At 45.4% G+C, this 14,182-nt stretch overlaps 1 protein-coding gene across 2 annotated transcripts in view; it reads left to right on the top strand.

Moving 5' to 3' along the window:
- TTC39A (tetratricopeptide repeat domain 39A) overlaps window positions 1-14,182 on the top strand; it is a 66,325-nt gene that overhangs the window by 28,236 nt on the left and 23,907 nt on the right. For both annotated transcript variants that reach the window (XM_065409104.1, XM_065409105.1), the window contains 3 exons: window positions 5,250-5,314; window positions 6,356-6,455; window positions 9,547-9,612. In XM_065409104.1, the coding sequence (XP_065265176.1) occupies window positions 5,250-5,314; window positions 6,356-6,455; window positions 9,547-9,612 (231 nt within the window). The remainder of the gene's footprint in view (window positions 1-5,249; window positions 5,315-6,355; window positions 6,456-9,546; window positions 9,613-14,182) is intronic.

The following is a 14,182-nucleotide window of genomic DNA, read 5'->3' as shown; positions in this document are numbered from 1 at the left end:
CTTACCAATGGAGGGGAGGGAGTTTGGGTGCGGGAGGGGGCTCAGGGCTGGGAGTTGGGGCATGGGGTGTAGCTCTGGGAGAGAGTTTGGGTGCAGACCAGGGCTCGGGGCAGGGAGTTGGGGCGTGGGAGGGGTTTCAGGGTGCCAGATGTGGGCGGCGCTCACCTTGGGCAGCTCCCTGAAAGCGGCGACATGTCCCTGCTGCTCCTAGGTGGATATGCGGCCAGGCGGTTCTGCGCGCTGCCTCTGTCCACAGGCGCCGCCCCTGCAGCTCCCATTGGCTGTGGTTCCCAGCCAATGTGAGCTGCGGAGCCAGCACTCAGGGCAGGGGCAGCGCATGGAGTCCCGTGGCCATTCCTCCACCTAGGAGCAGCAGGGACATGTCATCGCTTCTGGGGAGCCACGAAGAGCCAGGTAGGGAGCCTGCCGGCCCCGTGCCAACTGGACTTTTAATGGCCCGGTGTGCGGTGCTGACTGGAGCCACCAGGGTCCCTTTTCAACCAGGTGTTCCGGTTGAAAACCGGACACCTGGCAACCCTATGAAGATTTGTATTGGGAGATATCAGAAATGCCGGTTTCTAGAGCTTTCCAGTTGCTAAAGTGCCGGATAACACAGATTTTACTGTATTGACAGTTCAAAGGCTTTTGGTTCATAGCATTTGTTTCTTTCTATGATACAATATTCTATCTACTGAATTCAGGTGAAATACATAGAGCATGGATGCCACTCAGCAACTGCTTTCTCAAATCCGCCTCAGGGTTTCCCTAGGAGATTGATATTCAGGCATCTCTTGTAGCATTGATTCTTTTCATTCTTAGCAATGACCTTTCTGTGACCTTTCTGAATTTCTGGGCTGAAACTGAAGTAAATGTCCTGTTTCTGAAACCTTCCCCCAGCCACTAAACAGAAAGCAGCCTTTAAACTAGTATGTATGATGCCCTGTGGAACCCTCCAGTTGAATGATGGAAATAAACATTTGCTCTATGGAACAAAAGTAAACAGGGTCACATTGTTCTGTAAGCATTTGCTGCACCATGATTTGGATTAAACTCTCTGGGGACATATCATCATACCAGGAGTGACACTCTCATTTATACTGCACAGCTTCTCTCTCATCCATCGCTAATGGATAATGCCCCTCAGTGTGGAATTTGCAGGTGGTTCAGTGTTGTTGATGGAGGCTCTGGGACTAAGCCCTGCCCTTCAGCGCAGGCTACCAGATTTTCTGCCCCCAGGAGCAGACCAAGTTGGCAGTTCAGTTTCTTCTAGCCATTTTGTTTTCTAACTTTAATTTCTATTTATTTTTGTGCGGTAGTGACTTCATTTCAGCATCTAGCTCCTCTTTCCCTCTCCGGAGGTGAAGAATCTCTGGAGTATAGACGCTCTCACCCTCTGGTTTCTCTGGCACAGCACCTCTGAAGTGAGCTCCCTCTGCCCTTCACTGCAGCAGCAAACACAGAGTCAAGTGTGTGAGTTGTTATAGGCAGCTTCTCAGAGCCTCAGTGGGCCTGGTATACCCACTGACCCTTGTGCTGCCAGAACATGAGCTTTGAGTTGGAGAGACCTGTAGGGCCTTGACCGCCTCCTGAAATCTCTACTCCCCTGTGGAAGGCTTCATACCCATTCATGGGCAACGTGCCAATTGGTACCCTGTCGAGAGAAATGGACCAATTCATAATATGCCAGCTGCTGGAAAGGATACATACCCACCGGTGGCTCAAAAATCGAGAAGAACTTTTTGAACCCAATGCAGAGAATTGCTCACCCATGGGTCAAAACTACTTGGCTCTGGCCATAATTTTCCTACCATGGTAAAGATTTGCAAAGATCCAAAACATCATTGTATCATTCATTTCCTGGCAGTGGTCATCTCTAGCCAATTGGCACCAGCAATCCTACCTGTAGGAGATAAGTACTGGCTTCATCTCTGAATGAGATTTTTCAAAATGCACCCTCCAGATATTTCTTTAAGGACATGGAACCATTTACCGGGTACAATACAAAATTAGATGTCCTTCTAAGATCACCTTCAAAAGTCCATTTGTGGGCAGGTAAGTACAACCAACATGCTCAAGCAAGCCTCTCAAGGTGGAGTGCATATATGGATGACAAATTGTCAAAAATTTAGAATCCACATTCATTTAATTCACTTAGATACACCACTGACAGAGTTGTCAGAATGAAAACATATACACATGACTGCATAGTTCAGACCAGTGGTCCATTTAGTCCAGTATCTCATCTATAATTGTGGCCAGAACCAGCTGTTTCAAAAGAGGGTGCAAGAAACCACATTGTGGACAATTATGGTGCTCATAGGGGAAGTTTCCTGCTACCTCCCATGTAAATGTTTGTTTATGATTGAAGCATCAGTGTCTATATCCCTTTCAAAAATAAGGAGTAGCCAGGGGTCAAAGCTCCTCTGCCCAGGATATTATTTCCATTGCCACAGAGAAGAATCTGCTACCTTTCAAGACAGGTTGCATAAAGGATACAGAAAAGAGGGAAAGGGTCTCCCCATAGTCCTCCAATGACCCAAAGGCACTCTGAACTTGATAGACAGCCCCGGAACCTCCATTGCACCTGCAGAAAACACCAGGCCTCTTTAAGCAGGGACTCCTTCATCCAGACCTGGACCACCTACAGTTACAGCCTAGGCATTGGAAGAGAAAGTGTAATTCAGCGGGGATTTTCCATTAGCCTCATTGAGAAATTTTGATATCCAGAGAGAACTCAACAAGGAAATTTCACTCCTTGATCTGGTCACATTACATTTCTGGTGTGAAGGGAAACAGAAAGCATTTTGGGAAACAGACTTTTTTTTTTTTTTTTTTTGTACAGTGCCCAGCACAATGGGGCCCAGGTCCAGATGTTGCCATAATACAAATAATAATCATAGAACTGTAGGGATGGAAGGGACCTCGAAAGGTCATCAAGTCAAGCCCCCTGTGCTGAGGCAGGACCAAGTAAAACTAGACCATCCCTGACAGGTGTTTGTCCAACCTGTATTTCAAAACCTCCGATGAAGGGGATTCTACAGTCTCCCTTGGAAGAATATTCCAGAGCTTACCTACCCCTACAGTCCTATTTTCACTGGATATGGAGAATAATTGATTGCTGTCCTCTTTGTAACAGCCCTTAATATATTTGAAAACTATTACCAGGTCCCCGCTCAGTCTTCTTTTCTCAGGACTAAACATGTCTAGTTTATTAACCTTTCCTCATAGGTCAGGTTTTCTAAACCTTGTATCATTGTTGTTGCTCTCCTCTGGACTCTCTCAAATTTGTCCACATCTTTTCTAAAGTGTGGCACCCAGAATTAGATTCAGTACTCCAGCTGAGGTCTCACCGGAGATGAGCCGAGCAAGACAACTATAAAATTCTGTTGATATCGGCTACACTAGAGTTTCTCCAGAATGGTTGATGGGAGTCCTACACAACCAAGCACAGTAGAAAAGCGGGAACCAGCCCTAGCAACATTCTTTAGAAAGGCACGTCGGACTCCCCACCTGAGCATCAGATGTCAAGATTAATCAGGACGACAGATTAGACAAGCCTGTGTCTGGCTTTTCCAATCACTATTGCCTCTGAAAAGCAGGTTTTTGAATTAGTTTCTCTATCTATACAAGAGCCACACTGCTATTGTCATGAAAAAAATGCTATAGCTCCAGAAACTTTTCAGTTCGATGTAAATTCTTCTTTCCACGGTTCCTGGGAAATAGCTCTCCCACCTTTTTATTCCAATCCTTTGGAAGGTTGAGACATAAATGGGCATTCCTAGCATTCTAAAGATATATCTCAAGTATATTGAGGACACACACAGAGTTCATCTCATTCCCTCCAAAATTCACTGCCTTCAGACCTCAAAGTTGCAGCAGACAAGATATTAAAATCCCGCAGCAGTTGGCATAATAGGCATCTGGAAAGCTATTTATGGAGTAGGAATCCCCCAAAGTGCATGAGCTTCATCTGAGGAAGTTTTGCAAAATAAGTTTCCATTCCTGTGCAGACACATCCTTTGGTAGAAAGGTTCCCTACTGGATTGGCTCCTTTTAAATTACAAAATTCTTGCTTTTAAAGGTGGGGCAAGGGAGATAATTTCCATTCCTGACTAGTATTCTGCTATAATAATTACAACTCTGCTTATCCTCCCCCACCACTTCTTTGATTCACTGCTCGTTATTTTCCATTAATGATGAATGTGGAGAGAAGCTGTGCAGCAGAATGAAAAATTTCTTGCCTGATAATTTTCTTCCTGTTAGCAGCTTCTCCCCTCATTCAGACCACCCGGGTAATCTGGTAAATGACTGGAATACAGTTGGTAACAAATTGATTTTTTTCTCTAAAGGGAGACTTAAACATAAATGTAATTCATATATTCTATCAAGCTGTTGTCCTGATGCTAATATTGGATTCCTGGAGTGTTTCTTCAGCTTTTTGAAGCACTCTTTTGCTGGCCTGAGTTGAAGGGCAGGGCTTAGTCCTGGAGCCTGCAGCAACATTGGCTTGCCTCCGTATCCCACAGGTGGGGGGCATTACCCATTAGCGATGAATGAGGAAAGAAGCTACTAACAGAAAATTATCAAGCGGTTTCTCATCTGTTGAGTCATAATTCTTAACTCAAGGGCCCCTACATATTTTATCTTGCAGATTCCATGTTTCTTATATTTTGTAATGCAATATCTGAGCATTTGTTACATTGCTTTTTATGGCTGTGCTACACACTTACCATTAACACATTAACACTCAGTAGCAAAAAGAGAGCACATCCAACCTACCTTGTGTTTTTCATGAACCCAAATTGCATCCTGCAGGATCTGGTGCAGGCAGTCAGCTGTTTGTAGCTGGTGCTGAGCCAGGGAATGTCTGAATCTTAACCGTGCTGAAGGACAAATGATTCAAAGCTCGTTGCATTCTTTTAAAACAGCCACAGCTGTCTGTACTATAGGTGCCACTTTTTGCTAACAGCAACAAGGGACAATATGGCTCTATTCCTGTGGTCATTAATGTGGACTAAAGATCCACAGCTCAGAGTTAAAGCAACTAAACACAGAAAGCATGAAAAAAATGATATTTTAGGACTGTAAAAACAAAAATTAGAAAAGAAATCCTAAGTCTTAGCCATTTACTGCTCCATAGAGACTCATCCTGTCTGATTCATCTTAAATTGTTTTACTCACATCTATTAATTTCCAGAAAGCAAATGCATTTTAAATTGCTCAGTGCTAATGTGTTTCCCTTCCACCAGGATGAGAACATGGTTAGCTTTATCAAAGGAGGCATCAAAGTCAGGAACAGTTATCAGACATATAGGTAAGTAGGCCTGAATTACTGTATTATTATCATACCAGATGCCCATCTGCAGTAAAAAGACTCTGGTGGGAGGGGGTGTCTCTCAGAATTAGCATTGTTGTTATTTATTTACTTAGGCACATAGTTATTATAGCTTACACAATCTTCAAAATCTAGGAGCATGAGTAATTTTCAACCCATGCAGATTGGGATACGTGGTCCCCCTCAGTTCACTCCTAGAGAACATGGATTTCATACTGATTGGTGGCTAGCAAGTGAGCCACATCCACATGCAGATGCTGTTTATGTCAAACCTCCTCCCTCAGTCCTAAAACCAATCAAACAAAAACATCTTGAGTAGCTTTCAACTTGTCAGACAACTTGTTTCCTCTGTACTGTTCTATGCACATGCTGCCTTATGTTTTCCGCCTGAATAACTTTATTTAGATTATGGAAAAAACAGCCAGGCAAATAAGAACAAAAGCAAAGTCACTCACAGAGCTCAGTGTGTCCTCTGTAACATGCTGCATCATCCTGCCACACAATAGTGCAGACAGCTCTCCTAGAAATGTTAAAGGGATATAGAATTCTCCTTTTTAAAGCACTCATGACAGTAGAGAGTGCAAGTTCATAGGTCCATCATTCGAAAGATGACCATGTAAGTCTACCAAGCTGGCATCTCTCTCCATTTTTGCAAATACAAGAGATGTTCTCCTTTAGTTCATGTACACATAAATCCCGGTATATTTCCTGTTGTTTGCATGGTAAAGAATTTGCCCTTCACATGTTCAGTCATGGCATGCTTGCTTACATGCCTGGTTTGTTAAAGTTTTGCACATGTGGAAAGAAACTGTTCTCTACTGTACTAATGAATAGAAAAAGGAAATGAGACCTTTTACCACTTCCATGGTTAACAATAGCTTCTGGCTACTTTCATCTATCTAGATTAGATGAGACTTCAGAGTTATGACTATAATTGTTATATTTCAAAATGACTGGTCAGCTTTCGTACTGAATTGGGCTAAATATTTACCCGGTCATCCATGTATTCTGTATTGTTAGGGAACTGGACAGTCTTATACAGTCTCCAAACTATGTTAAAGGAAAGAACTATCTCCACTTTGAAGGAGGCGTAAAGCTTGGTGTTGGAGCTTTCAACCTGGTATGTAAAAGAAGGCTTCACTAAGGCCCCACTGCTGTAAACACTTACAGACATGCTTAAATTAAACACCTGCGTTCTACTGAGTTTAATGGAACTGCTCACATTTGAAGTTAGAAGTGTGCGAGTATTTGCCGCGTCCGGCCCTCTGCTGGTTTACAGCATCTGCAGATACTAACATGATTAAGAAAGATCAAGGGTGAACATACTACACGTAAAAGAGAAATAGAGAGGAACTGCTATGGCCATGATCCTAGAGTTCACTGTGTGCAAGCACTCCTCTGCATTTGCATGGAGCTCTGCTGACTTCAAGGAGTCTCTGCATGAGTGCAAGCGTCTGCCCGTACAACGTTCATTGTAGGATTTGGGCCTGTGTTAGTACTTACTGTGGTCAGGACAAAGTAGCATGCTGGGCCACTTGAGTAACCTGAGCTGTGATTAGTAGTTCGACTGTGGAAAGAGCTGATCGCAGTTCAGTCTTCACCTGACAGCTCCCTGCATGTTTACAATACCTAAAGCTTACAGAAGATGTGTCTGAGACCCCTCTGTGATTGAACTGAAGTACACTGCCTTTGATATGGAATCCTGCAGGCAAAAGGCACCATCCCCAGTCACTGCCACTTCTCCCAGCCAGGGATGGCAAATCAGTTTGACTAAAATAAGAACTAACCAGAACCTAATCTGAACAATTTGTAAAGTTCATAAGCTTAAATTGACTTCTTTGGAGGGGCGGAGGTAGGCAGTGAGGGGAGGTTGGTATGCAGGTGTCTGATTATTTTTGTGCACTTTTCTATGTCTTGGTTTCATCCCACATCAGAAGTGAAAGTACCAGTATGCTGTGAGAGAGAGGATGCTTTTACTGGTGGTATTTTTAAACAGTAACAAGTAAGATTTGGATGTAATGGCTTGTTAGGCCAGTCCACCCTATCCAGCTCCTGGGAATGCCATAGCCTGCTGGCATGGTAGGAAGAAGCATCAGCGCTTTCACCCTAGTCCACTGCTCAGATTTGAAATCAGAATGTTCCTTCTCCTAGACAGACTTGCCTAAAGAGGCTTAGCGAGCCCTGTCTGCCCAGGGTTGAAATCAGAATTTCTTTCCTGCTAGATTCAGTTAATTCATAGCATGTTATTCCATAATATTTGGTGCAACACTTCTGGATTGGGGTAACAGACATCAGAAGGCAGGAGACAGTAGAGAGAGAGTTCTTTGAAAGCTGGCAGGTGTAAAGGGGAGTTTATTTTAAGGGTACGTCTACACTTACCTCCGGGTCCGACGGCAGGCAATCGATGTTCTGGGATCGATTTATCGCGTCTTGTCTAGACGCGATAAATCGATCCCGGAAGTGCTCGCCGTCGACGCCGGTACTCCAGCTCAGCGAGAGGAGTACGCGGCATCGACGGGGGAGCCTGCCTGCAGCGTCTGGACCCGCGGTAAGTTCGGACTAAGGTACTTCGAATTCAGCTACGTTATTAACGTAGCTGAATTTGCGTACCTTAGTCCGAAGTGGGGGGGTAGTGTGGACCAGGCCATAGACAAATGAAGTTAGAAGGAGAGAAGGATCTGAGATCAAAGGGTTTGACTATAATCTAAAAGATTACAATGGTGGGGACACTGCAGAAGGGAAACAGATGATAGAATGCCAAGGAAAATAATGCAAAAGCAGCAAAGGTCAGTCAGTCCTAGAGGCTGGCTACCAACTAGATGGCAGGATCGTATGCAGCAACATGACCAGGTGGCACTTAATGGAGGAACAATTTAAGGACAGGAATACATAGCAATGCTGTACTGCTCCCCAGATGCTTTGGGATGAGAAGCTGATTTCTAAACTGGCCAGAAGCAGGAGTACCAGATAGTTTGTGCGCAAGTCTGATTTTGATTCTGCGTGTGTTCAGCCCCGTGCTCAGAAAAGCTTTACATAAACTGTGACTATCAACAGTTAGAAACCAAGTCACAGCAGACGCAATCTGATTATGCATGAATTGTTCTCATACTTCTTAAAAAAGTATAGCTGAGTATTTCCGCAGCATCTCCTTTAGTGTGTTCTTTTAGTGTCTCTCCCTCCCATAATGCATAGGCATGACTCCCATTAAAACAATAAGAAGAAAGAATGCAAACTAAAATGGTGGTTATTACTATTAATACTGCCTTACTGGCTATCATAATACTGGGACCCCAATTTATTTGATATTTTATAAATGCAGCTCAGATGTTCTCTGTCACTTTTTTCCCCAGAAGCATAGTTCCTTCTCTTTTTAAAAAAAAAAGGGGGATAATTTTTATTTTTTTTAGCACTGACTGTTTTAAACTTGCCTTTCAATTGTTAACAGCAAAAGCAACATTATGTAAATATTTGAAAATCTCATTGATTTACACTCCACTTGGTTCAAATGCTACTGTAAACATTTCATTGTTTAGTTGTAGGAGTTAGTATTTACTATACAGGCAGTTGCATAACAAGAACTGAATCCATGTCAAATGTGTTCCTTTTGTATACAGTACTTTAATATAGGGGTAGTATCAGTTTTCCTGTTTTACAAACTGGTGGCCTAATCCTGAGTTCAATGAGATTACTTAGAGTAATAAGAACTATACCCAGTAGTAAGTGTCTGTACGATCAGATTCGTGGTTGGTTGGTTTGTTCTGACACAAGGACCTGTTTCTTGGAACAGTGTAGTGGACTCCAAAAACTGATCCATGTAACACATAGATAGCGAGTATCCTGCTTGATGGATCTGGCAGACATTTAATTTCTGTAGTTCCCATCGAAATAATCATTAAAGCGCTGCAAAATGCAGCAACCAGTGTTATCCGGAGTTGCTGTTAGTTTTACCTAGGAAACAGGGGATTACATATTTACTATGATACTGAGGCTGATACAGTTCTGTTTAATCCTTGAGGATACATGAGATACAACAAATAGCTGAGAGGCATATACATCTACACAAGAAGACTTGGGGGTACATAATTAGGCTTTTAATGATTTTATTGATTGCCTTTGGGGTTTGGAAAGGTCATATCAGACATCCTGGGGTTGAGAGAGAGGAGAATACCAATTCCAATCACTGCTCAGCTTATTTATGTTTCTTTCCACAGACATTGTCCATGTTCCCAACACGGATTCTACGATTACTGGAGTTTGTTGGGTTTTCTGGAAGCAAGGTAAATATCACTCATTTGATAGGATTGTAATAAATGTGGCTGATACATTACAGCCGGAATCTGATTCCCCACCCCACCATTCTAACATTCTTTGAAATGTGAGTATTGCAGGGGGGGGTTTTATCACTAGAGCTGACGTTACTGCTGCTCAAGGGTTTTTTTCTTGGTCTTTTTAAAAAATAAAAAAAAAATTGTAAATATTTTAAAATTGAGGACAGTGACATGATGTTTGGAAAATACAAGAAAGATAAGAAGCAACAGTTCAAAGTATAATATTGAGATTATTATTATTTATTTATTGGATTGCAATAGTGCTTAGAAGCGCTATTTGTAGTTGATATTGAGTTAATTTAATAAGGCGGTTGAGAATTTATCTAATTTAATAGATACTGTAATCACAGCATCCTGACATCCCTTATTCTGTTCCTGCATGGAACCCAGTTTAAAAGAGAGCGCATATGATTATGTAGCCATTCTTTTCTCTATGCTTTTAATGGCAACTATTAACTTCAATGACATATCTAAATTCTCCTAAGTAGATGCCCAAGAATAACTGGCCTGGCACGTACTCGGAAAGTGTGGGGTGGGGGAAGGAGGTTTGGTAGTGGCAGACTCACCAGCCATACTCATAGGGTCTTGGGTAGGTCTGCAGGAAGGGATCAAAGGTATTTTCCTGGAGGTCTATTGTCCCAGTGCAGGATATGGTTAATTCCTGCTGGGGGAGAGGGGGAGGAGCGGGGACGGGGCATGCTCAGGGGAGGGGGCGGAATCATGTCTGGGGCCACCGGCCCTGCTGATCAACTCCTCCCCCCCCACGCCTCCTGCATGCTGCAGAACAGCTGTTCCCCGGTGTGCAGGAGGCACTGGGAGGGCGGGGGAGGAGTAGGGAGGGGCATGCGGTGGGGGGCAGAAAGAGGTGGGGAAGAGGAGGGGCGGGGGGGAGCAGGGGTGGAAAGAGGTGGGGCAGGGATGGTGCCTTGGGGAAAGGGGTGGAGTTGGGGACAGGGCTTGGGGCTGAGCAGGGGGCTTGGGTCTGTGAAATATTTTAATTCAAAATGGGGGTCCTCAGGTTGCTAAAGTTTGAGAACCGCTGGACCGCTAGATAATACTTAGTCCTGCCATGAGCGCAGAGGACTGGACTAGATGACCTCTTGAGGTCCCTTCCAATCTTACAATTCTATGAGCTGCATGCTTTTGTAAAGACACTTGGTGAACAGTCATCTTGTATGTGAAAACTTTCACCCTTTTTGATTCAATCTCTCCTTCTTGATTGTGGACAGGCCCTGGGATTTCTCATGTGGCTCTGTGTGGGCTTCTCCTTGTACCAGTGAGTCAGCTCCTGTTTCAAATAGTTGGTAGCAGGCTGAAGCATGATCTAGATTACCATAAACATAAGCAAAAATGTTCCAAATATCCTAAAAAGAAAGGGGAGTATTTAAACATTCCATTGACCAAAGTTCAAGTGGGGTGCACCTTGACAGGAACACTGTAATCTAAAAGATCTTGCTGTGCTTAAGGTTGTGAGTCATAAGCCCAGATCTGAGAGAAGTATTGCAACTTGCACTTGCAATCACATTTCACGTGGCAGGCTTCCAAAGCTTAGCAAGAGGAAGCTGCCCCTTGGAGTACAGACGTGACATTTCAAGGTGAGAGAAATAGAAAGGAAGACAGGAGATGGTAGGAGGGGAGAGGGAACAGGCATGTGTAACTCAAGGTGTCGCACTCAAGAGGGAAGGAATTTTGAGTCCTGCTGTATTTTGACTGTAAGACGATGATATTATTTGTTAAATTTTGTCAGAATGCTTGGTGCTGTGCAAGACAAAGAGGAAGATGTGGCCAGCGCGTTGAGAAAATCACAGTCCTGTCTGACAGCATAAAGCAGATGCATAATTCACTGGGACACTCAGGGGATAATGTTTCACTCTTAATGTGGAGGGCTGCTTGTTTACTGTACGTTAATACTGCATTTCTAGACATTCATATCCAAAGCTGCATTAGAGCAACTTTGTATCACTCCCCTGATGCAAAGATGCCCTGAAGCCAGTGGATTTGGCCCCCAGAGAATTCCCTTTTGTAGTGGGATTCTCAGGTGGTACAGATCAACCAGTATGTCCTCCACCTCGCTCCCTCCAATTGGGTTTCTAGTGTATGAGGGTATGCCTGGGGCTCCTTTACATCCTGGCAGCTGGACTGCCCTTCAGGGAAATTGGCAGCTGGTCTAATTTAGAGCAGCTCTTAGTCTGAACCATTATAAAGTTTTAAGTTAATCCTCCGTGTCTTAAATAGGGTGACCAGATTAGCAGTATAAAATATCGGGACGGGGGCGGAGCAAAAAAAAAGGGGGGCGGAGCAAAAAAAGGGGGGGCGGAGCAAAAAAAAAGAATTTTAAAGGGGCCTGGGGCATTAGCAGGCCCCGGCCCAGCGCGCTAGCCTCCCGCCCCCCGGCACGCCATGGGCATATGCGGGGCGCGGTGGGTCTGGGCGGGGGCAGCGCGGAGCGGGCAGGGGCCTGGTGGGCAGCGCGAGCTGAATCCCCGCTGTTGCCAGGGAGCCCCACGCCTCTCCCTCCCGCTCGCGGCTGCGGCTCCTTCTCGTCGGGACGCGCCTCCCGCCGCCCCGGCCACATGCGGCGCGCGTCCCCCGCGCATAGTCTCCCTCCCGCCGGGAAGGAGCAGCTGGACGCACGCCGCATGTGCTCGGGGCAGGCCGGGGGCGCGTCCCACCGGGAAGGAGCCGCAGCCGCGAGCGGGAGGGAGAGGCGCGGGGCTCCCCGGCAGCAGCAGGGATTCGGCCCACGCCCCTGCGCTGCCCACCGGGCCCCTGCCCGCTCCGCGCTGCCCCCGCCCGGACCCACCACGCTGCCCCGCGGGCTGCAGGGCTGGAGCAGCCTCCAGGCTGCGCTCCCGGCCCCGGTGTGCAGCGGCCCGGGCAGAAGCCCTCTGGCGCGGCGAGGGGCTCAAAGCTGAGCCCCCCATCTCCCTCCCTTGCCAGCCCCCCTTTGCCCGCCTGGTGCCCGGGTGCCGGAGCTGACTCACCAGCTCCAGGATCCAGGCACCGCCGCCACCCCCTCCCTCCAGGCTTGCGCCGCCATGCTGCAAGCCTGGGAGGGAGGAGGAATGCTGCGTGGTTGGGGAAGAGGCGGGGCCAGGGCGGGGATTTGGGGAGGGAGCCAATGGGGGAAGGAGGGGGCGGAGCCGGGGCGGGGGGGGGGGGGGCGCGAGCGCCAGAGCGGAGGACAAAATTTCTTTTTTGTCCAGTGTCCCGACCAAACATTGGTCAGGACGTGGGACAAAGAAGCAAATATCGGGACAGTCCCGATAAAATCGGGACGTCTGGTCACCCTAGTCTTAAATGCAGTTTGGCAATGGGTCAAAAGGCAGAATTATTGACATAGAAGGCAGGAAATTAGACTGATGGGGTCAACTTGGAAGGATATTTGTGCCAAATCAGTTGTGCTGAGTATCAGTTTTGACATATGTCTTGATTTGTAATTGAGTTACCATTTCCCCCACTAGAAATCCTCTTATCTGGCATTTTCCGCTCTTCTGCAAACACTAAGCCAAAGTTAACTCCAAAGTGATCTTGCATAACACATTCAAGTGCTGTCTGCTTTGTGCCCAATTTAATTAATCAATTATGTAGATAAGCTAATGGTAATATCCATCCTGTTTGATAAGCTTGTGGTGACATGGCCAAGTCATGAGACAAGAAAGGCAACTCTGTGTTTTGCTTTCTTTGTAAAGACCCTTAATTAAAAAAATGTGATTAAAAAGTTGTTTGAAGCTTTGTTGTAGCCATGTTGGTCCCAGGATCTGACACACACAAGATAGGTGAGATATCATCTTTTATTGGATCGGTTTCTGTTGGTGGAAGGGACAAGTTTTCGAGCTACACAGAGCTGTCTCTCAGGTCCCCAGTTGTTCAAGTAGTTTCACTTCAAGGAAGCAGATGTAGTTTAGTTAAACTCCCAGCTGAAATAGGAATAAGCCGTTCTGAGGTTTCTGAATGCTGCCCTTGTCCTCCCCACATTGCATGGTCTCTGTGCATCTGAGGAATCTTGAATAGCATTCAGATGGCTAGCAGCTAGAATTTAACTACTTGGATATTAGTTTTCTCTTTTATTTTGCTGACTTGGTAGGGAATCAATAGGGTATTGAATGTTGTATGCCCCACATAACATAGGGTCATAACATTTGCCATGTTGTCCTGTGTTTAATGTGTTGTTTAGCTATTTGGGGAATATGATTAAACAGATCTATATTTAAAAACAATCTATTGCCTGGACAGCTACGTACATTGCACAGTAGCAACATTCCCTAAGATGGATTTTGTTTGGGAACACGTTCTCACTGTTTCTGGGTTGGTCGCTGTCAGACAGGTCGTAGTTGTGATGTGCTTCTTCTCCTGCAGGGGGTAGTGTTAGTGTGCACAACATCAGTAATAACATGCTCTCTTAGTGGGTATGATCTGGTCTCCCTTAGTGGCTGACCTGACTCAGTGAGAATAGACCAGCTTTTTACTGACAATTTATGCAGTTACTTCTTTAGCTCAAGTGATAGTGACTTGTGCT

Source organism: Emys orbicularis, chromosome 8 (genome assembly GCF_028017835.1).
Source record: "Emys orbicularis isolate rEmyOrb1 chromosome 8, rEmyOrb1.hap1, whole genome shotgun sequence".
Taxonomy (NCBI): Eukaryota; Metazoa; Chordata; order Testudines; family Emydidae; genus Emys; species Emys orbicularis.
This window is presented reverse-complemented; position numbering and strand designations above follow the sequence as displayed.